The sequence below is a fragment of the Nuphar pumila genome, chromosome 5, assembly GCF_984573655.1.
Source record: "Nuphar pumila chromosome 5, dmNupPumi1.hap1.1, whole genome shotgun sequence".
Lineage (NCBI taxonomy): Eukaryota > Viridiplantae > Streptophyta > Magnoliopsida > Nymphaeales > Nymphaeaceae > Nuphar > Nuphar pumila.
This window is the reverse complement of record NC_143253.1, coordinates 8577099-8604620: the sequence shown is the minus strand read 5'-3', so window position 1 is coordinate 8604620 and position 27522 is coordinate 8577099. Positions and strand designations below refer to the sequence as shown.

Genomic DNA, 27522 nt, shown 5'->3' with positions numbered 1-27522 from the left:
ACCTCTTTTAACTAATATATTTTCCCATTTCTCCATCCTTCTAACCGGAGCATCATTAGGCCTTCGCCGAATATGTCCAAACCACCGTAAACGATTCTCTCTCATCTTATTTTCAATAGGTGCAACGCCTACCTTCTTACGTATCTCCTCGTTCTGAATCTTATCTTTTATTGTATTTCCATACATTCATCTCAGCATACGCATCTCAGCTACACTCATTTTATGAATATGATGTCTCTTGGCAGCCCAACATTCTGTACCATATAGTAAAGCGGGCCTAATAGTCGTCCTATAAAACTTTCCCTTAAACCGCAATGACATTCTACGATCACACAATACTCCAGTTGCACTTTTCCATTTCATCCACCCAACCTTTATCGTATGATTTACATCTCCATCAATTTCACCATACTTTTGAATAATAGATCCCAAGTATTTGAAACAATCATCCACCGGTATTTCTTGCTCACCAAGCTTCACTACACTCTCATCACTACTTTGTTACTTACTAAACCGACATTCCATGTATTTTGTTTTACTCTTACTCAACTTAAAACCTCGTACTTCCAATGTCTGTCCCCATAATTCTAACTTAGCATTAACCCCAGCTCTAGACTCATCAATCAAAACAATATCATCAGCAAACAACATACACCATGGCACATTTTCTTGAATTGATCTCGTAAGCTCATCCATCACTATAACAAATAGGAAAGGGCTTAAAGCAGAGCCTTGATGTAACCCAACCGTTATAGGAAAATTGGTTGTCACCCCTCCACAAGTGCGGACATTGGTTACTACTCCTTCATACATATTTTTAATTATACTAATGTACTTGAGAGAAACACCTTTCTTCATCATTGTCCACCAGAGAACGTCCCTAGGTACTCTATCATATGCCTTCTCCAAATCAATAAAAACCATATGCAAATCTTTGTTCCTCTCTCTATTTCTCTCAATAAGTTGTCTAAGAAGATGTATAACTTCCATAGTTGATCTTCCAGGCATAAAACCAAATTGATTCTCCGATATCATGACAACCTTCCTCAACCTAGACTCAATCACCCTCTCCCAAAGTTTCATAGTATGACTCATGAGTTTTATACCACGATAGTTTGTGCAATCTTGTATATCACCCTTATTCTTATATAGAGGCACCAAAGTACTCTTCATCCACTCATTAGGCATCTTATTTGTCCGCCAAGTCTTGTTAAAAAGATTTGTCAACCATTCTAAACCTTTCTCTCCCAAGCATTTCCAAGCCTCGATAGATATACCATCTTCCAAGAAATACTTTTTGTTGTAATGACCAAAATACCGATGTAAACTTGCAACATAAAAGATTAGCACATTCTAGTTTATCAAAGCTTTCTCATTTTCCAAATATGATTTTTTTTTGACATCAAGGACTTTTATTTTATTGATTGTATTCTTGGTAAAATGAAGGCTCTTCCCTTTGGTGAAAGAATATTTGTGTCTTCTAAACCTTTTGAACTTATACATTCAGATGTTTGGGGTCCTGCTTCGGTTGTATCTAAGGGTGGATATACTTATTATGTAATTTTTGTTAATGACTTTACGAGATATACATAGATATACTTTTTTTGGCACAAATATGATGTTGTATCTAACTTAAAGAACTTTTCTTAACATTGAGAAAAATATATATGAAAGTAACATATCCATTTTTTGCTCCGATTCAAGGGGAGAGTTTATATCAAATGAATTTAAAAATTATTTGGACAAAAATGAAGTTATTCACCAAAGATCATGTCCTCACACACCCCCAACAAAATGGTCTTGCAGAAAGAAAACATAGACATAATATTGAAACAACAAGAACATTGATAAAATGCCTTCAAATTCTCTTAAAAATGTTTCTCTCAGTGAAAAGCTTTTTAAAATTGTTCCAGATTATTCTAGACTAAGAACATTTGGATGTAAATATTTTGTTCTATATGACCAAAATGATAAACTCTCCCTTAAAGCTATTTCTTGTGTGTTTTTAGGCTATGCCGATAACAAAAAAGGATATAGATGTTTTGACCCGCAAAACAATAAGTTGTATGTTTCAAGAAATGTAACATTTATTGAAAAAGAACCCTTTTATATTTCAGAAGAGCCTAAGAAAGAATATGAGTATTCCTTTTTTTTTGATCTTTTACCTAAAGATAACGATGTTTGTGATGATTGTATTAATGTTGATACTAATGATTCTGCGGTTGAATATGCTATTGATGCTATGGACAATATTGAGAACCCTCAAGTTGTGTGTTTTCTTAGACATGGACCTAAACGACCTCCATGTGCCTTTGAGAAATATATGGACATTCAAATTAAAGATGCTACTATGCACTCCACTAGAGTATCTAAACCACCCAAAAAATTTGTTTCCTATGAGTCCTTTGCACTCAAATATAGAGCTTGTTTAGCCTTAATGCATTCCTACATAGAGCCTAAATATATTCTTACATAGAGTCTAATTCATATTTTTAAGCAAAAGAATAACCCGAGTTGATAGATGCCATGAAATTAGAAATAGATGCCTTCAAAAAAAGCCAAAACATGAAAAAATCAAGATTTAACTTTAGGTAAAAAACCTGTAGGATTTAGGTGGGTATATAAAATTAAAACTAAAAGTGATAGAACCTTAGAAAAATACGAGGCTAGGCTAGTGGCTAAAAGATACTCACAAGAATATGAGATAGACTATGTCCCGTAGCTCGTATGACCTCAATTAGAACCTTAATAGCTATAAAATCTATTAAAAATGGGTCTATATATCAAATGGATGTTAAACATGCATTTCTTAGTGGAGAACTAAATAAGGAAGTTTATATTGGAAGCTTCACTAGGTTTTGATATTCATAAGGGTAAGGTTCTTCGTTTACCAAAAGCCTTGTATAATTTAAAACAGACTTCAAAAGCCTGGTATGATAGATTTAGTGTGTTAATGATAAAACTTGGATTTAAATCATGCTTTACTGATACTGCTTTATTTGTTAAGAATACTGATGCAAGTAGTGTTATCTTGTAACTATATGTGGATGATATGATCATCCATGTGCTTTCTCTAAAGTGGTAGTCATCATTTTTAGATTTTGTTAAAAATTTAATTCTTACACTAAAATATCATGAAATTTAATATTAGTCACTTTTATTTTAGTTTTTATTTGTGTTTCATTTTGATTCCCATTCAATTCTTATATATATATTTTTTATTCCTCGCTTCCTGCTTCTTGTACATTTTAAAATACATCGCTTCTCGCTTCTGCCTCCCGTATCATTTCCCGCTTCCGTTTCCTAGTCTGCCAACCTTGGTGCAGCCACATTGGTATCTCTAAGGGAAACATTGTCAACTTGTAATAAATATTTAGTGGTCTCGTTAAATTTACATCAACCTCTTGGAATTTGTTTCTAATTTCAATGCATCATTCCAAACTGTATGCACTATTCTTGTCGAAAGCATTTTCTCGCTCTCTGATGATTATTTGCTGATTGTGTTCTGTGTTCAAGGCTTCATACTTATCCCTCAATTAACTGGACAGAGTGGCAAACTGTTCTGTGTATTTGTGCTGAATCTTTCTTTATAACCAGCCTTCTTCTTTGCAGAAAATGCTGGAGGCTAGAGCTGCTCTTCCTATAGCTGATTTGAGAGCACAATTTCTTCAATTGTTGAATGAGAATGAGGTTCTTGTTGTATGTGGTGAGACGGGCTGCGGGAAAACAACTCAGGTGCTTCAGTATTCTTTATCTTTAATTACTTAATAGTGTGCTTCCTGCAGCTTATTCCTATATTGAGGGTGGGTGTGAATCCAAGGGAGAATTTTTTCTCAAGACTTTTGGTCCCAAATATTATTTTTCGAGGATCTTTTACCTGAGACTTTCTTCTCCTTGTCTGATTTGCTGCTCTGTAGATGTGAAGAAGTGGGTCACTTTTTTTCTGTGTTTGATTGCTACTTGGAAAAAGTGGAAAAAAGTGAAAAGGTGATAAACTATATGGATATTGATATTTATATCAATAAATTATTGTAAGGGGTTACTATGATTTGCAGCCATTTGCTTTAAGCCCATTTAAGCTAAATAAACCTAAATATGTACTTGATAAATGCCAATTAATCAATGTTGTGAAGAAATTCACATATATCTATGATTCTAGTGTTTTTCTGATCATTTGGATATTATGTGCTTGATGAATAGGCTTTCCTTTGCAAGGTAATGGTAGTGTTGTGTGGGGGTTCTATCATTCCTTTATATGTTTGCATTCCAGCTGGCTTATCTTTGTTTTTGTTGAGCTTATTGAAATATTAAAGGCATAGAAGGCAAATGAATGAGTCCTCAGTATTGAGCTTGAACCCAGACCCACAAAATCAGGCACAAGACATGTTCTAGATGTGAACACTAACAAAGTTCAAATTCTACAACAACATATGATTAGATGAAGCATGTTCCTAAGTAACAGCTCGTTTTTGGGGATGTGGTACAGTTGAGAAGATTGATGACGAAGGAGAATGATGCACAACAACATGATGAGAAGGGAACAAGAGGGAGTCGGGGGCTAGGGTTGGGATGAACCATGGGAGAAAAAGTCGGTCTTTGAAGTCTCACTCCTTTTTTTTTCATGAAAAATTGCCTTTAACTTACCGAATTCTTGTTTGTGTTCCACTGGAAAAGTTTGTGGCCCCACTTGTTTTTTTTTCCATGAAATTTGTCTGTATCAGGATTTTTCCTTCTCAAACATTTTGCAACTGACCTGTTTCATTATCAGAACTCAAAAGTTCATAATTATATGTTTTTTTAGTTTAGAATTATGCATATTTTTTCTTCTTTTTCTTTCCATTTTTTGTCTGTGTTACTACTGGAAGTCTGTATCCCTTTGTTGCTTCATCAAATGTTTTTCCTCACAATCTTATTCTACAGATACCACAATTTATATTGGAAGACATGATTGAAGCGGGCACTGGAGGATCTTGTAATATTATTTGCACTCAGCCTAGGAGGATAGCAGTATGTATTCTGAGAACTGCTCTATAGTTTGCTTAATTTTAATTATGGTATTGTTTCTTTTTCATTGTAATGCTTGTTTGATATTTCCTTTTGGCTATATCTGGACATTGTTATTTTGATTGAAGCAACTAGCGATGACTTCTTGAATCCAGTGTGGTTATAAATGCTTCACACGTCTTGATGGAGTGATGTTGGTTGGAATCCAATCTAAATATTCTAACATATTAATATGATGCAATTCTGTTTTTAATTTTTACAGTTGTTTTATAAAAAATTGTTGACACAGGGGAAGCAAACTTCCCATGCAACTTCATGAAGTGGATGTTTTGCATAGGTGAATAGGGAACACTTGGAGTGTTAAAGTATGCCTATATATATTCTTAATATAAAGAATATATATATCTTTATTGTAATAAGTAAAGCCCAACATGGACATTTTGGTCATTTCACTTCTTATAACTAGGTTTGTCCTGTAGGGACAATTTAGTTAGTTTTATTTTTTGTTTTCTTGTTATTGTAATTCCTTTTGTATTGAGGAGCACTATGGTAAACTGCCATAGTGTCATTGGGATAGCTCCCAACAGCTATAAATATAGCTGTTGGGAGCTCCCAATGACTCTATGGGAGCTCCCAAGGCTTCTTGTCTCTCATGATTTTTAAATAGGGACACATTGTCCTCATTCATGTTATGCTTTTTGCTAAGCATATTATCAATAAAATCCTGTATTTTTTTATATTTATTATAAGACCTTGTAGGCTCTTTGTATTGTCCCTAGTGGACTTGTGATTGTGCACATTGAATTGTGCTTTTGTATGCCCTTAGTTGGCTCGTATTTATCTTCCGCTCATTTCATTACATGGTATTAGAGCCATAGTGCTCTTGATCTTATGGAGAGTGGCTATAGAGTGTTTGTGTTCGTGAAAAAACATCCAAAAGTGTTCATGTGTTCGTGGTGCTTGCAATTGACATTCTTTCACACTTCTTTTTCTCTCTCTTTCTCAATAAAAAATGGAAGATTGGTAGAGTAACCATGCTAAGATTCTTACATGGTTTATGAATATTGTTGAAATAAAAATTTATGCTAATATTGCCAAATTTAGAAAAACAAATGAAGCTTGGTTGTTCATGAAAGACATGTACACTCAAAGACATTTTGCATGACAATATTTCTTGCAAGAGAAAATTAGAACAAAGCAAGGGGACATGAATGTTCATGATTTTTTTAGTGCATTATCCCTTCTATGAGATGAATTGACACTTTTAAAGCCTAAGTGGGTGACCACCGAAGATGTGGAACTTATGCGGGAACAAATGGTCAGCGAGCAATTTTTTCAATTTTTGTATGGATTACGCCGGAGTTTGAACAAGATATTCTCTCCTTCATAGAATATCTTCACTCCCTTCGATAGATGCATTTGCTGAAGTATGCCAAGAAGAAACTCGTCTTGGCCTGACTAAAAGAGGCGATGAAGTATTGGCCATATCTAGGCCTGACAACAATGTAAGAGCATATAAACCTCCACAATTTGGAAGGCAAAATGGCTCATGGAAGAACAACTATGGAGGATAAAAAAGGGTGGTTTGACATTTTTGTAATGAGCCGGTCATATTAGACCGGTTTTCCCAAACTTAGAAACAAGGTGGCTTCAATAGAAGAATCCACACCAAAGAGGAATAAGGCAAAAGTGGAGGTGAACTAAAAGACACTCTTTGTCAACTAACTGTGGCGCTACAACAAATACTCAAATCTTCATGCCCCTACATCGAGTGTCGCCATTACGTCATCTTATTATCCCGGTGAGTGCTCATGGATTCTTGACTCGGGAGCTTCCTTTCATATGACCCCACATGAGAATGTCTTGTCCGATATATGCACTAACCCAAATTTATCCTGGGTTTCTATCGTCGATGGACATCTTTAAAAATTAAAAGTATTGAAAAATTAGATTCTAAAAGCTCTCAAAACTTTTTTGTTCCAAAAATTAGAATTGTTCCTGTAACGCCCCAAAATTTCCAACTTGCAAACCTTTCAGAAGAACAGACAAGAGACTAAAAAGAGATCTCTTTATCTCAGAGATGGTTTATGAAATCAACGGAAAACTATTCTTTTAGTAATTTCAGAAAGGCAAGCTGACAACTTTGGGCGCGTTAGCTAAAAGGACCAAAACACACAACCCATGCTACTTGCAAACACTTGGAAAAAGCCACTTTCATTTAAGAAGTTCTCTAAATAGTACAAAATTCGGATATCCCAAGGAAAATCCATTACAAAACACCCAAACATCAGGACGCAAGCTAATCATCACCTGTGGTGTACCTAATCATCACCTGTACCCATAGAATGTGTTAGTTTCGCGAAAAACTAGTAGGTGAACAAGAGAGACTGCAGGAAACTGAATTATGTACATTTAATTCAGCAGATTACACAGTTTAAAGCAAATATGCAGTCAAACAGGTAAGCAATGCATGAGGTAAAATAGTGCAAGCGCGTAAGTAGTGCAAGCAAATAAGCAGTGCAAGCGAATAAGTAGTGCAAGCGAATCAGTAGTGCAAGTGAGTCAATAGTGCAGGCGAATCAGTAGTGCAAGCGAGTCAGTAGTGCAAGCAAATCAGTAGTGCAAGCGAGTCAGTAGTGCAAGCGAGTCAGTAGTGCAAGCGAATCTCACGACTCAACGACCAGTGTGAACAAACCTTATGTTTCGATAATTACGAACCTGCGGGTACGCGCAGGCAAAATGTAGAACCAACTAAGACTAGTTCGGGCGTTTGTTATTCTATGTATTTTCAATAACCCGAATAGCTAGTTGAGTTCGCTCCAAAGGGACGACTTTAGCTGAGAGAGGATTCCCCAAAGGAGGTTGTGCCACGGACGCATCCAACTTCTGCAGAAGTGTTGAGCTAACTAATGTAGCCCCTTTCTCCTAACTCCAATGACTGGGGAGGCCGGATCGTTGCCCGTAGGGTGGTTGTTAACAACCTGTCCATTGGAGTTTGTACCGCTCTGTCCTCTCCCTTGACAGACACATAGAAGCGAATAGGTACGTTAGGGGTTGCTTAACTAACGACCCATTCTATGCTGTGGTCTTTAAACCACTCGAGCATCTTACCTGTGAAGGCGAATGTGAGGCCATTTATGTGATTACAGCATTGTGCGTTTAGCACTGTTCGAGGTCGCCCGACCGTCTCATCCGATCATCGCAGTACTAGACGTGTCGTGTACGACTACAAGTACTCTAATATGAAGGGGGTATAGCTCCTCAATAGAAGCCTCAACAGGAGTGTTTCACCAAGATATAAAGTTTATCAACTTCACTTTATCTTTTGAAACAACAGTACCTTGTGCCAACATTATGCAAAAGCAAGAGCCTAGGCGCAGAGCGCGACATAAGGTAAAGGCGGTAAGCAGAAGTGCAACGCTAAACCTCGACGCGATGCGTGACGGCAAGTAACCTGATAGAAGGTAAAGGGCAAGGACTTCAGAACCGCATCCTTGAGTGAAGTGCATACCCGTATAAATATATATATATATATTTGTATATATATATTCATTTAATGATCATTTTTAGTTTAATTGAACTTAATTCAATTATCCAAGTCTTCCGTGCAATATTCCCCTACCTTGGAGAGTTACGAGCTCGCTGGCGTCTGCTGATGTATACGATTGACGGCTCGAGTCACGGAGCGCAAGTGGGATCCGTCGTAGCTGCAATTATGCGATATTAACATGCAACCAAACAAAGGCAAAAGCAAGGAGAAGACTCGACTTCTCTGATAGATAGGGCTGGGCCAAATCACCCTTGCTGATAAAGAACAGGTGCAGGGGCCATCGGCCCCCGCAGGTTATTTTTAAAAAGACAGGGGCCTTCGGCCCCTGTTGGAAATCTTAAAAGAAAAGAGAAAGAAAAGCAGGGGACCATCGGCCCCTGCTGGTAAAGTACAAAGGCAGGGGCCGATGGCCCCTGCTGGAAAAGCACAAAGGCAGGGGCCGATGGCCTCTGCTGGAAAAGTACAAAGGCAGGGGCCGATGGCCCCTGCTGAAAATGTACAAAGGCAGGGGCCGATGGCTCCTGCTGAAACAACAAAAAGGGTAGGCAGGGGCCCCTAAACTCCCTGCCGAAACCCTCCTCATAGGCGGCAGGTGGGGTTAAAACCCCTGTCGCACGACCCTTCCCCGTCGTAAACAACCGACGGGAAGGGCTTTGCCCCCTGTCGATGACAGGGAGAAGAGGAGAAACGAGGGAGGAGAGGCGGCAAAACAAAAGTGAAAAGGGAGAGCAAGGCATACCTGGTGGTCGCCGGAGGGAACTCGCCGACAAGAAGAGGGTTGATGATGTCGGTGGCGGCGGGCTGTCGAGAGTTGCCGGCGTCGGTGACGGTGGATGAGCGAGAGAGAGAGAGTCGGAGACACCGAGGGAGACGAGAGGGTCGGTGAGGGAGAGAGTCGGGGACAAGAGGGTAAGAGAGAGAGAACAGAGAGCGAGAGGCGGTGAGGGGGGTTTCGTAACCCTCCTCCCGCCTGCCTCGCTGTCTTTAAAAGACAGAGAGAGGCGATGGTCCGGGTTGGGTCCGAATCCGGCCCGAATCAAACATTTTTTTTGTTACAGTTCCTAAGTTAAATTTGATTTTTTTTCCATCTCTCAAATTTCCGACCATGGATGCGAAATCTCCTTTTCATCTAAAGGTTACTTTGTGCAGGTTTTTTGGTTCGGGAAACGGATTGGGCAAGGCCATAGGAGGGGAAATCTCTATTTCATGGATTCTTTATCTCTTCCTTCAAAATCTTTTTGTAACTATGTCCAAGATAATGATATTGAAATTTGGCATAAAGGGCTTGAACATCCAAGCTATTCTAAGATGTATATTTTCCCTTTTAAGGATTTTTTTAATGAAAAAGATGTGTGCAAAGAGTGTATACTTGGCAAAATGAAATCTATTCCTTTTCTAAATAGAACTTTCATTTTTAAAAGACCCTTTGAGTTAGTGCATTCGGATGTTTGGGGTCCTTCTCCGATCATATCAAAAGAAGGTTATTCATATTACATTTATTGATGATTTTACTATAATGAAGTATGCAAAATTACAAGAGCAAAGTGCAAAAGCACAGACAAGTCCAAGAGTGGACAGTTACAAAGGCACAATTCAAGCACAAAAGTGCATAAGCAAAAGTCTACTATGAGACAATACAAAGTTCCTACAAAGGGCAACACCAACAAGTAAACGAATAGGATTTTATTAATAACTAATAAAATAGAATTGTCCATCAAAGATCTTGTCCTAGAACTCCTCATCAAAATCGGTTAGCAGAAAGAAAACATAAACATATTATGGAAACCGCTAGAACCCTTCTTATGTCTAAAAATATTCCAAAACCTTTTTGGTCTGAAGTCGTCCTAAGTTTAATTTATTTGATAAATTGAATGTCATCATCTTCTTTACAAAATATTTCTCCTTGTGAAAATTTGTTTAAGATGATACCCGACTTCAAAAGATTATGATTTTTTGGTTGTAAATGTTTTGTACTCCTACACAAAAGAGATAAATTATCTCCAAAAACCATTAAATGTGTTTTTATTGGATATGGGGAAAAACACAAGGGCTATAGATGTTTTGATTTCAAAAAGAACAAACTTTGTCTCTAAAGATGTGACTTTCTTAGAAAATGAAAATGGTTTTGATAAAAGCTATGTCACACGGACTCGGCTCCAAGGTCACCGCACCCGCGCCGACACGCACCGACACGGGTGCGGCTCGGACTCGGTCAACCCGACCCTGGGTGTGGTCAACGCACCCAGGGTCATTTTGGTCCATTTTTTGGATTTTTTTTTTTTGAATTTTTTTTTTAAATTTTCTGGGCTACAGCTGTAAGGAAAAAAACCCATCACAACTAAAAAACCTGTACACTTTTAAGTGTTAAGTACAGAATGGGCACAACTCAAGTTTTTGTGGTTTTTTCCTGTACGAAGAAAGTGAATTATTACAGTGTATGAAGAAAGTGCCCAAAAGTGAATTATTCCTGTATAAAGAAAGTGTATGAAGAAAGTGTACAGAATGCCTTCACAACTCATCACCTGTCCCCTAATGGGCACAACTTTGACCGAGTCTTATATATATATATATATATATATATATATTTTTTTTTTTTTAAATTTTTTTTTTAATATATATATAGCCGAGTCCCCGTGTCCAAAATTTTTGAAATTGCGCCGCACCCGTGTCGCACCCGCACCCGCACCCGCACCCATGTGACATAGGATAAAAGCAATAGAAAAGATGTAGACTATACTTTTTTATTTGATCTTTCTCCAAGAAATGATGATTTTAATTATGATAAGTCTTTGAATAATGAAGATGTTAATGATAATCATCCTAGTGATGAAAGTATAGAACCTTGAGAGAGTTATAAAGATAGTGATATAGTTGATGAAAGACCTACTAAAGATATACGTGTTTATACCTGACGTGAGCAAAGAAACTCTTAAAATGCATTAGAAAAGTATTTCTCTCCCAAAGAAGAGACCTTATATAGTAATTTAGAGATTGATCATGATTCTCCTATATAAGAATCAGGTCTTAGAAGGTCCAGTCGTACTTCTATTCCACCCAATAGGTTTGTGTCTTATGACTCCTTGTCCCCAAACTATAGAGCTTGCTTAATAGCACTACATTCTTATCATGAAACCATCTAATTATAATAAAGCTAAAAATTTCTCTCATTGGATTGAGGCTATGAAAGTAGAATTAGATAGGGAAGAAAACCATAGGTTGTAGACGGGTATTCAAGGTTAAAACCAAGAGTGATGGAACTCTAGAGAAATATAAGGCAATGCTAGTAGCCAAAGGTTATTCCCAAGAATACGGGATTGACTACGAAAAAACATTTGCACCTGTAGCTAGGATGACTAGTGTTAGGATCCTCGTAGCAGTTGCTTCCATACAACTTGTCAAAAATGCCTTTTTCAATGGAGCATTAAATAAGGAAGTTTATATGGACCCTCCGCCGGGCTTTGGTATTGATAAATGAAAAAACCTTATACTTAGAAAGACCTTGTATGGTCTAAAAACGCTCCTAAAGCCTGATGTGATAGATTTATTAATGTTATGACTCATTTGGGTTTTCATTTTTATTATACTGAGACCGCTCTTTTTGTCAAAAACACATGTACTAATGTTGTTATTCTCCTACTTTATGTGGATGACTTGATAATAACAGAGAATGATGAAGAAGGTGTTAATGAAATTAAAAATGTTTTGAAAGAAAAAATTGATATGTTTGATTTGAGATTTTTAAGATATTTTTTAGGTATTGAAGTCGCCTACTCTCTCAGGGGCTATATTGTCTCTCAAATGAAGTTTTTTGCTGATATTTGTGCTAAGTCTGAGATTTTAGATGACAAGAAAGTGGCGACTCCTGAAGTTGTCAATGTAAAACTAAGATTTGAAGATAGGACACTTATGGAAGATCCTACTCCATGTAGACAATTGATTGGGTCACTCACTTATTTGACTAGCACCAGACCATACATAGCTCACGTTGTCCACTTTGTTAGTCAGTTCTAGCATGCTCCAACCACTATACACATGAGCGTTGTGTTATGAATTGTGAGATATATAAAGAATTCTATAAATAAAGGGTTTTTATTATCCTCATCCCCATCTTTAGATTTACATGCTTATACTGATGCCAATTGGGGAGGAAATCCCAATGATAGGGTGTCAACGATTGATTTTTGTGTTTTTCTAAGGTACTTTTTGATTTCGTAGAGGTGCAAGAAGCAATAAAATGTTTCACTGTCATCTACCGAAGCTGAATATAGGACTATGACTACAACAACCATGGAACTTGTATGGCTAAGGAATCTTGTTAGAGATATGAGAATAGTCATCTCCAAACCTTCGAAGATGTATCACGACAACAAAAGTGCTATTTACATGGTGAGCAATCACACCTTCCATGAGCGCACCAAGCACATTGAGATTAACCGCCTTTATGTGCCGGATTAATATTTGAGAGGAGTTATCGAGTTACCATATATTACATCTGAGTACCAGTTTGCAGACTTCTTCACTAAATCGCTCTCTGCACTTTGTTTCATCTTTCTTCTTAACAAACTTTCGGTGTTTACACCGTAAGTTTGATGAGGGGTGTTAAAGTATATCTCTATATATATATTCTCAATATAAAGAATATATATATTTCTTTATTGTAATAAGTAAAGCCCAACAAGGGCATTTTGGTCATTTCACTTGTAACTAGGTTTGTCGTATAGGGACAATTTAGTTAATTTTATTTTTTATTTTCTTATTATTGTAATTTCTTTTGTATTGAGGGGCTCTATGGTAAAGTGCCATAGAGTCATTGGGATACCTCCCAACAACTCTGTGGGAGCTCCCGAGGCCTCTTGTCTCTCATGATTTTGTGTATAAATGGGGACACATTGTCCTCATTCTTGTTATGCTTTTTGCTAAGTATATTATCAATAAAATCCTATACTTTTTAATATTTGTTGTAAGCCCTTGTATGCTTTTTGTATTGTCCCTAGTGGACGTGATTGTGCACATTGAATTGCGCTTTTGTATGCCCTTAGTTGTCTTGTATTTATCTTCTGCTCATTTCATTACATGGAGAGCATGATATGAAGTGGACTATACGAATTTGAGAAGCATGGTGGATTGGATGCTAATCAATTGTTTACTTTTACCGAAAAGTTCGCAAATGGGTTGGATGTGGACCTGATTTGTGCTTGTCTATGTAATTGATTCATATAAGCTTGTTCAGGTTCACATCTGATATGACAGAGCCTGTGGTTTGATTTGTTCCAGTCATAAATATGACTGTTGTCGCTACACAGTTTGGGTCTCGCTGTTTTGGATTTTATTTTTTTTAAGGTGAAAAGAGAATGTATTGTGCACCATTTTCTAAGTTGGTCAATTACAATCTGGAGATAAAATCTATTCACAATTATGACCTCACTACCCAACCTGAATAACTGGACTAGATAGCATAGAAACGGGAAATAAGATTAAGAAGTTGACAAGTCAATATTAGTAGAACAATAAACAAAAGATTGAAAGCTCTGTGCAAGATAGAGTTGAGAAAGGTTAGAAGCGTGGTTGGTATGCAAGGTCAAATAATTAGACTAAGAGTAAAATAGGGATGCTCATGGAGTGCATAGAGTGGTGATTCTATTTTTTGTTCATGAACTGCATATGAGTTTCTTGCAATGTTAATAGTCAACATGCATGTGTATTTGTGCAATCATCAGAATCATGTGTCTACAGGGTCATATTTATGATCCATAGCTACTATCTAGGCCAGCTAGTGGAAATGGTAGCATGTTTGTCATGGTCTACATTCATTGCCTGGTCGTATTTATGATCCATAGCTGCTTTCTAGGCCAGCTAGTGGAAATAGCAGCATGTTTGTCGTGGTCTTCATTCATTGCCTGCTAGCTTGGGCAGGAAGCACAATTGTACATGCATATGCAGACAATATGAATCACTTGTGTTTGTACATTAAAATATCATCGTGCATGTGCTAGCTACCTGCTTTTGCTAGCAGTCAGGCAGTGGGTGTTAATGTCCATGTAATGTGCCTGAAAGCGTATTGCTCCAAAGGGTCTCAAAATACCTATGCGTGTAATGAAAATACACTGGTTGTTATTATGCTGCCTACCCCAACTCAATATGGGTTTATCATCCACTCCAGTTTTGAGATTAGTAACATAGGCAGTGTTAGAATTGGGCTAAGATATATCCCACATTTTTTATTGCTTCCATAGTGAGAAATATTTGTACACAATCTGGATGGCCTCATTCTTCACCAACTTGTCAGCTAGCACATGATCATGCTTTTAACATGTTACCTGAAGACAACAATTTATTGAAGCTGCCATTCATTTGGTACACAAAAAATTTATGAGAACAACCTCTTTATCTGACAGTTACCATCGCTGTCAGAAGTATTTGTTATAGACATTTGTTACTTTTAACCTATTAGAGCCTGTGCGGGCACTTGTTGTTTCAAATAGAAGATGTTCTATTTGGTAGGTTCTTTGTTATATATATTAAAAGGGCTATTCTCTATCATGAAAGCATCCTTCCTGCTGATATATACATGTATTTTCCTTAAACTGTTGTTACTAACCTTTCTAGCTTTTGCATTAATTGGGCATTGTAAGTTATTATATTCTGTGCAGGCAATATCAGTTGCTGAAAGGGTTGCAAATGAGTTATGTGAGCATTTACCTGGATCAAACGATTCTTTGGTTGGTTATCAAGTTCGTCTTGAAAATGCTCGGTAAAATCAGTACCCCATTTTGAATAAAGGAACTTCAACTTTACTTTCAAATATACATCTTTGTTTTTCTGGAACCAAGCAAATGAAATACTAAAATGAAGAAACCTTATAGGGATGATCGGTGACAAGCAGGCATCCTTGAAAACCATGTCAAGTGGGTAGTCCCAATCCAGAGGGTATAATAGAGTGGACTCAACAATAAGTATATCTACGACCATACCACGATCCTTCTTAGGCCATCTAACTTCCATGCAGACTATAATTTGTTTTTAGGCGAGTAGTAAGATGGATAGTTTATCTTGGAAATATGGATGGTTTCTTTCAACAACCAATGGGACACCATGTAGGACTTAAACCATCCATACCAAAATCTTTAGCCCATCCTTCTCCCTTTTCTTAGTCCACTTTTTTTTTTCTATGATGGAACTGTTAAGAATATGGGTCTAGGACCTGAAATCCAGACCCAATTTCAGATCTGCTTTTTTGTAAAAGACGTCATGTGTTTATCACTTAAAGGGCAGTTTTGTAATTTATCTGTAATATTAATATATATACTAGACGCCAGTCCTAAGGAGAGCTGTTGGGACGTCTCTTTTACTCCAAGTCTTCCTCTCTTTATCTCTCTAATGCTTCCTGTTCCACAGCTGCACTTCCAACAGGGCACATGTTTCAGGGCAGTTCTTCACATGGTATCAGAGCAATCAAAGAGGTAGGCTTCATTGGACTGCGGCTGCAATCTCCTCTCTTCCTTTCTTATAAGATTCCTTTTCTTGCTTTTCTTCATCTAGCCCTCTTTCAAATATTCCTAATATCCCTAGTCATTCAAAATCTCTCAATTCTTTTTCTCTTTTAAATCCTAAATTTCTGAATCTCAATCTTTTCTTTAGTATTGTATTACTGCATCCTTTCATTATCATCTATATTCTGCCCCTTTTACTGCAGCCCTATTCAATTTTTTTTTTCGTTAAAATGTTAGATTGATGTCCTTTAAAAAAAACAAGAGGATGAGACACATCAAGTACCAGAGATTGTGCATGTCTCTGGTCATCTCTTTTTGTCTTTCTGATTAGATGAAATGCCCCCTCCCCCACCCCAATAAAAAAAAACTTTGGGTGACACATGAAATGAAATGAGGATCTTCAAAACACGAACTAAGATCCGTAAGAAAGAGTGTCTTAAAAGGACACTTAAGCGTAACCCTTAAAAGGGTATAAAAGGAAACAAAAAAAGAATAAAATATATTCTTTATTGAAGCTGGAGAACCTAATGCTTAAGAAGCATTAGAGTACTTTTACAAGTGGGGCTGCACCCCTATATATACAAGTTTGAAAAAGGGAAGAAGGAGCTCTCCTTGTAGCCGTTGGAATGGTCCAACAGTTAGAAATGTAACCGTTGGAACATTCCAACAGTTACCTTTCTAGTTAAGTTCCAAGTGGAACTTAACTACATAAGGTTAGTCTAGTTCTATTAGAACTAGACACTAAAAAACACAAAAATAAATACAGAAAAATAAAATAAAATTACAGAAAAATATAGATATAATAATAATATTTATATTATTATTATATCTATATGTTTTACATTTTAACACTCCCCCTCAAACTTACGGTACAATGAGCGAAAGTTTGTCTAAGAGGAAGTGAAAACGAGGAGCAGCGAGAAGCTTTGTAAATAAATCTGCTAACTGATATTCTGAAGTAACATATGGCAGATCAATTGTCCCATGTAGATATTTCTCTCTGACGTAATGACAATCTATTTCGATGTGTTTGGTGCGTTCGTGGAATGTTCTGTTACTTGCAATGTAGATCACACTTTTGTTGTCACAACACATTTGTGAAACTTTTGTTGCTTCAGCTCCCATGTCAGCAAGCAGACGTCGGAGCCAAACTACTTCCATGGCCGTGGTGGATGATAGAGAGACCTTCTGTTGCTTTTTGCACCTCCACGAGATTAATGATTCACCTAAGAAGACACAAAAACTAGTGGTTGAGTGTCTGTTATTGGGATCACCTCCCCAATCAGCATCAGTATATGCAATTAAATCAAGAGAGGAGGAAGACAAGAAACGTCCCCGTGAAAAAAAGGTCTGGATATATCTGATAATACGCATGACTGCTCCCATATGAACAGAGGTGGGAGCGTGCTGAAACTGACTTGCTGTGTGAACAACATGTGCTATGTCTGGTCTGGTAATGGATAAATAGGAAAGTGCCCCGACAAACTGTCTGTAATGGGTAGGATCTGCAATAAGTTCTCCATCATCAACCTTTATTTTAACATTGACAACTTCTGGAGTGTCTACTTTCTTGTCATCACTAATACTAGACCTGAAAACAATGTCAAAAGCAAATTTAGTTTGGGACAATAAGTATCCTCTAGGGGAATAGGCAACTTCAATGCCTAAAAAATATCTCAATAAGCCTAAATCAGTCATTTCAAAGTGAGATTTAAGAAGTGTTTTGATCATTTCAACTCCCTCTTTATCACTTCTGGTGATGATCATATCATCCACATAGAGAAGAAGCACAATGATTCCTGCATCAGAATTCTTAATAAACAAAACAGTGTCAGTTAAACAAAATTGAAACCCAATATCAATCATAACACGACTAAACCTATCATACCAAGCTTTTGGTGCTTGTTTAAGTCCATAAAGGGCTTTTTCTAAGCGAAGGTTTTTACCCTTAGGAATATTGAGACCTGGAGGGGGTTCTATGTATACTTCTTCAACTAGCTTTCCATTTAGAAATGCATTTTTGACATCCATTTGGAAGATGAATCATTTTTTGATAGAAGCTAAGGCAATTAAGGTTCGGACAGTAGTCATACGAGCCACCGGAGCAAAGGTTTCTTCATAATCAATGCCATATTCTTGGGCATACCCTTTGACTACTAATCAGGGTTTATATCTTTCAAGAGTGCCATCGCTCTTGGTTTTAATTTTATAAACCCAACGACATCCTATAGTTTTCTTGCCTGGAGGAAGATCTTGAATATTTCATGTAGAAGCCTTTTCGAGTGCATCTAATTCAGCTTTCATGACTTCTATCCATTTGACATCATTTTTTGCTTGAAGATATGTAGATGGTTCTTCATATGAGTGAATTAATGTAATAACTGCCCTATACGTAGGTGAGAAGGACTCGTATGACACAAACTTTCCTGGAGGCCTCGAGACTCGGGATGACCGTCTAGTTGGAATGTCAAAATATCTTTCAAGTGCACATGGAAGATTAGGCTCTCGTCATTTGGAATACTGTATATTAGTCTCTATGAACTTCTTCGTTGTCAACATTATGATCAAGATCAATAATTCCTTGATCATTATCAAAGTTATAGTCAAGATCATATTCATCAGATTTTGATGTCAGATCTAACCAAAAAGAGTACTCAATAACTTTCTTTGTTTTTTCAAAATCAAAGAAGCTCTCCTTTTCGAGAAAGGAAACATTTCTAGACACATAATGTAAAGCCCGTGAAAAAAAAAAAACCGTGTCGGACACGTGTCAGACACATGCCCTGCACGTGTCGGACACGTGTCACGGTCGGTCTGCCGTTTCGGACCCGGATCTGAGTTTGACCCGAGCCCGAACTCGGACCCGGCTTCTCGATCGTTCGAGAAGCCTGTGACTTTAATAAGTCACAGGCGTCTCGGGCGAGGGGCAGAACCCCTCACCCCTTCTCTCTCCTCGCTCGATCTCTGCTCCGTTCCCCTTTGCGCCGTCTCCCTCACGCCGTTGCCGCCGGCGATCAGACACGCCGGCGCGTGACAACGCCCGACCACCTCTTCGCTTCCTCCCCTTTCGCCGCCAGCTAGCGTCGCCACCAGCCTCCTGTCGCTAGTGAGCCCGAGAGTTCCGTCGGCGATCCTCGGCCATCGACGGCGATCTTTACTTGCAGCAGGCCTCGTCGGAGCTCCGGTGAGCCCCCGATCCCCCTTGTTCTGCTCCCGTGAGGCCTCTTTCCCCCATTCAGCCGCCGATGATTCGCAGTCGGCATCCTCAGCCGACGACGACCTGCGTTCCTCCCTGCAGTCGCCGAGCGCCGGCGATTCGCCACTCGTTTCCACTCAGCTCCTCCCCCGTCGTTGCGGTCTTCGGAGGTATAACCCTCCTCTCCCTTTCTCATTTGTGCTGGGTGGATCGACAGGGGGGTTGAGCCCCCTGTCATCATTGCTTGTTGGCAGGGGGCTAAACCCCCCCTTGCCTCCCTTTGTTTTTGGTCGACGGGGGGCTGAGCCCCCTGTTGTTGGCTCTTCTTGGCAGGGGGTTCCGCCCCCTGTCACCTTTTCCCTTTTTGCTGTTGGTCGACAGGGGGGTTGAGCCCCCTGTCGCCTCTTGCTTGGCAGGGGGTTACCCCCCTGCCTTTTTGCAGTTGGTCGACAGGGGGGCTGAGCCCCTGTCGCCTCTTGTTTTGGCAGGGGGTTACCCCCTTGCCTTTTTGCGGTTGGTCGACAGGGGGGCTGAGCCCCTGTCGCCTCTTGTTTTGGTAGGGGGTTACCCCCTCTTCCTTTTTGCTGTTGGTCGACAGGGGGCTGAGCCCCCTGTCGCCTCTTGTCGGCAGGGGGTTACCCCCCCCCCCCCCCCTGCCTTTTTACAGTGGGTCAGTAGGGGGACTGAGCCCCCCTGCTCTTTTGTTGGTTCTCGGTAGGGGGAGGGGTACCCCTGCCTTGGTGGTGCCTCTCGGCAGGGGGCTTTGCCCCCCCTGTCTTTTGTTTGCCGGCAGGGGGCGAGGGCCCCCCTGCCTTCTGTTGTTTCCCCAGCAGGGGGCAGAGCCCCCCTGCACCCTCTGTTGCTCCTCGGCAGGGGGTTCTGTCCTGCCTCCTGCGTTGTGCCAGCAGGGGGCGAAGCCCCCCTGCTTTCTTGTTTTCGAGCAGGGGCTTGCCCCCTGCATCTCTGCTGTTCTCTGGCAAGGGGCTTTGACCCCTTGCCTTGTTCTTGCTGCCGGCCGGGGGCTGCGCCTCTGTCTCGTGTTCTGACAGGGGGTGTTTCCCCCCTGCCTTGTTGTGGCAGGTGTGGCAGGGAGCCTCCGCTCCCTCCCCTGCCTTTCTTTGTGCCTGGCAGACAGGGAGCTCTTGCTCCCTGCCTCTGCTACTGTTGCCAAGCAGGGCTGAGGCCCCTGCCTCTGGCACCCTTGTCTGCAGGATGCAGAGTTCCTGCATCTGCCTTCTGCAGGCAGGGAGCCTTGCTGCCTTGTTGCTTGTGTATATTCGGCTTATGCTAACGATCTAAGCTCTCCAGGTTGAACGGTGTATCCAGCTCTCCCTCTGTGGCTTGAGCTCTCGTTTGCCTACGCTGCATGCGTACGAGGATCGCAACCCCTTAAGGTAGGTGATTTTTGCGTGAAAGGACAATGAACTGATAAATGCTAAAATAAGAAAGATAACTAAAAGAAGACGATATATGTATACGTATAATATATATACATATGTCTTTACCTTCAAGGACGCGGTTTCGCGATCCTTGTCCTCTTTACTTTCCTTTCTGTCGCCGTCGCGCTATATGTGCCTAGGCTTTCCATTTGTCTTTACATTTCATGTCTTTTAATTCAAGGACGTAGTTTCGCGATTCTTGTCCTCTTTACTTTCTCGCACTTTACTTTCCTGCTGCCCCGCGCTTTGCGCCCTGGCATTTACTTGCTTATGTTTGCCTTGTTCTCCAGGATGACTAGTCCTCCTTTACGTTCTTGCACCTTACTTCCTGCAATTACTTGTTGCCCCGCGCTTTATGCGCCATGGCCTTTGCTTCTCGTTTTACTCTTCGTGCTTTACTTTCTTGTACTGTCGTGCTTGCTCTTGCACTTGCCTTTTGCTTGTATTCGTCCTTACCTTGCTGTTGCCTTGCTCATGCATGTATTCTTATCTCTGTCGTATGCTTTCTCTCTTGCTTATCGTTATCGAGGTGCAACCCCATGCCTCGTGAGTCGTCCTTTACACTTGCGTAGTTAGTATAGGATCTCATACCTCACGAGTTGCTTGCGTAGTTGCCTACTTGTGCGTTACGATGATCGAGGTATGATCTCATACCTCGTGTGGAGCTTTAGCGTTCTACCCTCGCGGTGCGGCTTCGCCCACCGAGTCTTGTCCCTCGTTTTGCCTTTGTATTAGTATTTGCATGAGTTTGCCTCTTGTCAGCTTGCACTCCCTGAGTGCAGCTTCGAATGTATAGTGTATATCGTTTCACTTGTCTTACAAGCCACGACACACACTTATTCACTTCGGTTCTCCAAAGACATTGTATTAGGTGCAAACCTATTTCCAAGATGTATAGCTTTTATAGCAGAGGTAGCGGCCGAACCTCCCAAATCGATGCATTTGGGATAGATGTGTTACAACCTCAGTTCGGCTATCCGATACGACTCAGATAACCTTGTTTAGGATCCTGTGCACGAGTAGGGCGGGGATCCTAGCGAGGTATTTGCGCCATCACTAGATCGGTGTTACCTCACCTCTGATACGAGACCTAGTTTTTAGGCTTTCTGGTTCAACCAAGATTGTATCGCTTTTCCTCCTTCGTGAAGGTATTGTTAGATCTCTTACAAAGGATCCATGTTCCTTCTCTTGTAGTAGTACCCTTAGTCACGTACGATATGTTTGGACTACGAAGAGTAGGACGAGAGGTCTATAGAAACCTCTAAACGTGTATTGACACATTAAGCTAATCCTGTTATATTGTTTTCGCCTAATAGGCAGATTGCTCGCGATTGTCTATAGGATTCGAGCACGATCAGTTGGAACTGAAATGAGTTCACTGTAGGCTTCTATAAAGTAGAAGCATTGGGATTTCCTGCGAGAGATCCACACCCCTCTCATCGTGGTTGTACTTTTGAACAGGTACGTTGCGTACTACGATGAGTAGGATGAGAGGTCTATGTCTGCCTCGAACATGCAATGACATGTGTTTGAGATCACAAGAGTGATATTTCTACCCTCACTGGGGATTGACCCCCCTTTCATCGTGATTATACTTTTGAATATGTACGATGCGTACTGTGGTGAGTAGGGTGAGAATTGTGTGCTTGCCTCGAACGCGCAATGGTGCGTATAACTCACCTAAATAATAATCATGCGCCTTCACAGGCAAGATGCTCGATTGGGTTGAAAGACCAGAGCATGAGAATGAGATGGCAGTTAAGAAACCCTCCGTCGTGCTCATTCGGGACGGTTCATCAAGAGAGAGGATGGATGGTACAAAACTTCGATGGACAGTCATTAATGGCAATCTCGGGCAAAGATCCGATCTTCCCCAGTCATCGGAGGTTAGGGAAATCCTTTGGGCCACTTCTGCAGAAGTACGGATGTGCATCCATTGGGCCTTTGTTTGCCTTTGGAGATTTACTCTCTTGGTCACAGACCGTCCCCTTAGGAAGCGGACTTAGTCAGTCATTCGGGGTATAAGAAAATACATAGCATAATGGACCCCCGAATCGATCTCGGTTGTTTCTACGTTTTGCCTTGTGGGTACCCACAACGGCCTGCTCAGTAATGAGACAAGATATAACTCATACACATGATCATGAGATACGCATATTGTGACGTGCATTGCTTGCTTGCTTGTTAGCTCGGTAGTTAGGTATGCTACTCGTTGAGCTGGGTACGCCTGCCAAGGCATTACCCTTGTTGGTTAAACTGCTTGCGCAGTTCTGCTAAGTAATGACTAGCTTCTCATACTAGTCAATTACTTATAATACTAGCATTATGCTAGTTGTTGCATATTGTGATATAACTGCCACATGTTTGCCTATCATAGCTGCGGGCCGATAGACTGAACCATATAATGGTACTTGTATGTATTACGAGTGTTGTTATGAATACCTGTCTTATGCAAATGCTTTGCTTGACTGGTAAATAGAGTTAGTTACTCTTCACCTATTATATCTGTGGGATTGCTATAGTTGCTTGTTTAGCACTATAATCCTTATTGCTCTTGTACGTAGCTGTTTGCCTTACTAGAGCCTTGCTTATTCTATAGCATGTTTGATTAGATTTGTTAGTCTTGCTTGTTCCTGCTTTAGCTAGCGTTTATCTTACTTATTGCAGCTTTTGCTCTTTCTTGTCCTTTGCACCCCTACTAGTCTGTTGTGAGACTGACCCATTTTCATGGGCAGGTGGTGAACAGGTTGAGACAGCTTGCGATGGCACGATGCATTCAAGGCAATGCCCTTTTCTGACGTTGCACTCCTGGGGATACTTTTAATGGATGTGGTATGAGGTTTCTTGAAAGCATCTCTCCTGATTTTAACTCTGGATTTCTAAAACTGTATTACCAAAACGTGGTTCTTCTTTTCATTTCAATAAAATATATATTTGAACTGCAAATCGGTTTGTAAGGGGGAATCTGCTTTTGGTTGTAATGTGCCCAAGGTCTAAGGACTTGTTGTTTTGAACCTGATCTTCCGCTGAACTTCTGTTTTAAACTCTGATAAATGATTGATTTCAAAGCTTTCAACCTTTTTCATAAAAGGTTTCAAGTCCACGATTTTGGGGCGTTACACATAATCTATTATTTTTTAGGTCAAAACATCTATAACCTTTTTGATTTTCAGCATACCCTAAAAAGGCACAGGGAATCGCACGAGGACAAGGTTTATCATTTTTGTCGGTAAATATGAAACACTTGCATCACAATATTCTCAGTCTAGAGTAATCTGGAGAAACATTCATAAGTTTTTCAATGGGAGTTATATTTTGCAAAGAAGAGGATGACATTCTATTAATCAGATAAGTGGCAGTTAAGGCAGTTTCTGCCCAAAATTCTTTCGGGACTTGATTTGCTATTAATAAAGTCCTAGTAGTTTTCATAATATGGCGATGTTTACGTTCTGCCAACCGATTTTGTTGAGGTGTGTATGAACATGACCTTTGATGTGTGATGCCATGTAAATTAAGATAATTTTTAAATCTGTGGATAAAAATTCTTCTTCTGAATCTGTGCGAAAAATAGTAATATCATTTTGACACTTGTTTTTAACCATAATAACGTAATAAGCAAGTCCTCATTTAGAAATTACTGGTGCAGGACCACAAACATCCGAGTGTACTAATTCAAGTGGTCTTGAAGAGATAAAAGTTCTGTTATGAAATGGTAATCTTTTCATTTTGTCAAGAATACAATCTTTACAATCAAATGATTCAGAGTTACAAAATTTTCTTAGATTTGAAAAATGTTGGATTTTGTGTAACGCTACGAAATCTTAACCCAAATTTTTGAAGATTTTTTTTAATACAACGGAAACCAATCATACCATAGGGCTAAGCATTCCAGAACATTACAGGTGGAGCAAGACCAACACTTTCTTTTCATTTCAATATCAATGAAAAATTAAGATCAGAGTTCTCACACTATCCTTCGAACAGTAAATCCAAAATCTCGATCGAAGTCTCATCCCGCAACCACTCCTAACTCCAATTCTTCACCTGAAATTTATAGGAATTAGACTACAACTGTCTAAGTAGGAAATCCGTAACTTTTAATGTGGTACATCATGAATCCAGTATGTGATATGAGTGTCATGTATGATTTTCAGCACATACAAGAATAAGTAAAGGTCTATGCTACGACAGTCAACAATTTATCATAAGCTAACTGACAGGTAACATTAATAACAACATTTATATATCCCATAACCACAATACGAATCCACACAATTATTCAGAGAAATGCAATTATGACAATTCATAATTTAAGTACGCATTCATACCACAAGGTACATCCATTATGCATAAAGAAACATTAAACAATACCATGAATTACAAATAAAGTAGAACATGGCATTTAACATGCATTAGAAGTTAAACATGTATCCATCAAACATATAACAATTAAAGGAACAGATAACATATGCATGTTCTAATGCATAACATGAATATGCACGATTTATGAGCAATACATGATTCCTTTATTATCTTTCCTTAAGGTCTTTCTTTTCCATATGCATGCCCTATTAAATGCATACAATTTAAGTTCTTCTTTTTAATTACCGTTGCCCGCGGGTACACCAAACGGGTACAATCCCCGAGGTCAAGTTAAGTTTCCAGGGTAGCTTAGTACATAATTTGTATTTTATTACTGGGTTCCGAACTTAGCCCTCGACCGAATCACCTTCGGAACATTAGACCTCCACATATAATGTCAGAGACACAAGAGACACCCCACGCCTCACAAGTGCCACTTCCTTGGTACAAAAACAAACTCACAACTGTGACCAACACACTACTCCTGGGTAAAGTGGCAGACTCTCCCTAAAACCGTGGCTAGGAAAATGAACTTCAATATCGGGTTCAGGGGACCAAATTTACACACACGAAGTTTTTGTATCCTCACAGTCTCCCCAAGACCGAAACTCTAAGATCTCCATTCTCCAAATGGATGATCTCAAAACATATATTACACTGTTCTTATTCATTATCTTTTTATTAAGAGCCAATTATTGATTTTGCACTTCCACATGCAAAAACAAGGCAAAAGCTCACATCAACCCCTACGAGAACCATTATGAGACTCCAACCCGTGGAAACACATCGAACAATGAAATATAGAGCAATAAAATCACATTTGCAAACCAACATGCAAAGTTAATCATAGGCTTGCAAATCAACATGCAACATAAGCTCGTAAATCACCAATGCGTAGCTCTTCACGGCCTCCCACCCGTGGCAACAATAGAACAACACAATTAAAACCATCATATAAATATGATTATTGCGATGCATTTAAACAATTAAAGAAAGAGCAAACCAAAGCTCAAGGCTCTCCAGACCTGTGATGATTCATTTAGACCATCGATGCATCATATGCAAAAATAATAACAACTTGCAATTAATGCAATGAGGTCAACATGCCTCCAAATACACATCCATCCAAACCAATTTAACACTATGCATGAGTTACCATAATCATATGCATGTGTTCACCATCCATGTGCAAGTGTTTTCATGTAATCACTTAACACACATGCATTCATCCATAATTCATAAGTACATGAGAACATTTATGCATGATTTTACATGCTAAACACACATCGACTTCAGGTATGCACATGTACTCAAAACAAATCCATAAATGCACGATAAATAAACATGTCCCATCAATGTAGGCACATGAAACCTTTTCATGCGTTAACATCCACACACATGAACATAACCCGAATCTAGAAATTGAAATTTCAGGGCTGCACACATTCATATTATGCATACACCTGTACCAAAACAACTTTGCAATAACATATTAATAGGCCTCAAATACCTCACATGTTACCGACTATAATGCATGCTAACACGTGCCATTAAATATTCAAAAACTCAACTCTATGTATATAATAACAGATAGAGTTATCAACATATATTTGTTAACATTGAATTAACCTATGTATGTGACCTATGCCAAAAACCCAAAGTTTCTCAACAACTTTATTTCCATTGCACCCAAGTTAACAGTCCAAGTACTCACATCGGGTAATCCATTCATATTGCCCATTAGGCAAAGCATATATTCATATGTCGCTAAGTGCACCATCATATGTTTGGAACCAATATAACCGCCTCATTCCTCAACACAGATAACATGTTGCATACAAGTAATTCAAATCACACGTTTTCTGACAAAAAGCAATTGAAACACTTGATAAAAGGGAATATCCATCAACCACTACAACCTTGCCAGATCTAGACCAGATCTATCATGTTTTAAAAAAAAGAAATAGTTACCATCTGCTTGCTGGAATTAACCTAACCTGTTTATATTCAATATGAGTAAACACCAGCCTCGGTTAACAGGATTTAATATAAATGAACTATACTTTTCAGAATGAAACATACACATTCGGCTAATCGGGAATTCATATCATCATGTTCGGTTTGTCCAAATGAACACATTCAGCTAATCAATAATTAACATAAGGATGCTCAGTTTGTCAGAATGAAACAAAAACATTCGGATGTCAAGAACTAACATAAGAATGCTATTATTTTTTTTCACAAGTGTACCACCAAGTGTTCAGGTTTATATAGCACCTAATAGGTTTTAATCGGATAGATGAAGTTTTCACACAATTTATATAGTTTTAGTGATGGAAATTCTCTTTCGTATAATCAGATTATATAAGTATTCATACTATAACCTATTCTACCTCAATTCATCAAATTACACATTTGTAGGCCAGAACTCACGTCAAATGTTAAATTTCAAAATACAGACTGATACAGTCGACGTATATG

The 27522-nt window shown here is 39.2% G+C and overlaps 1 protein-coding gene across 7 annotated transcripts in view; it reads left to right on the top strand.

The window, feature by feature from the left end:
* LOC149836674 (RNA helicase family protein) overlaps positions 1 to 27522 on the top strand; it is a 307604-nt gene that overhangs the window by 48043 nt on the left and 232039 nt on the right. For 6 of the 7 annotated variants that reach the window (XR_016431827.1, XM_090005515.1, XM_090005516.1 and 3 more), the window contains 3 exons: positions 3598 to 3735; positions 4921 to 5007; positions 15205 to 15305. Coding sequence is in view for 6 of the 7 variants with exons in the window: in XM_090005515.1 (XP_089861641.1) it covers positions 3598 to 3735; positions 4921 to 5007; positions 15205 to 15305 (326 nt within the window). In the remaining variant the exon portion in view is untranslated. The remainder of the gene's footprint in view (positions 1 to 3597; positions 3736 to 4920; positions 5008 to 15204; positions 15306 to 27522) is intronic. The other variant, XM_090005514.1, reaches the window with a different exon arrangement.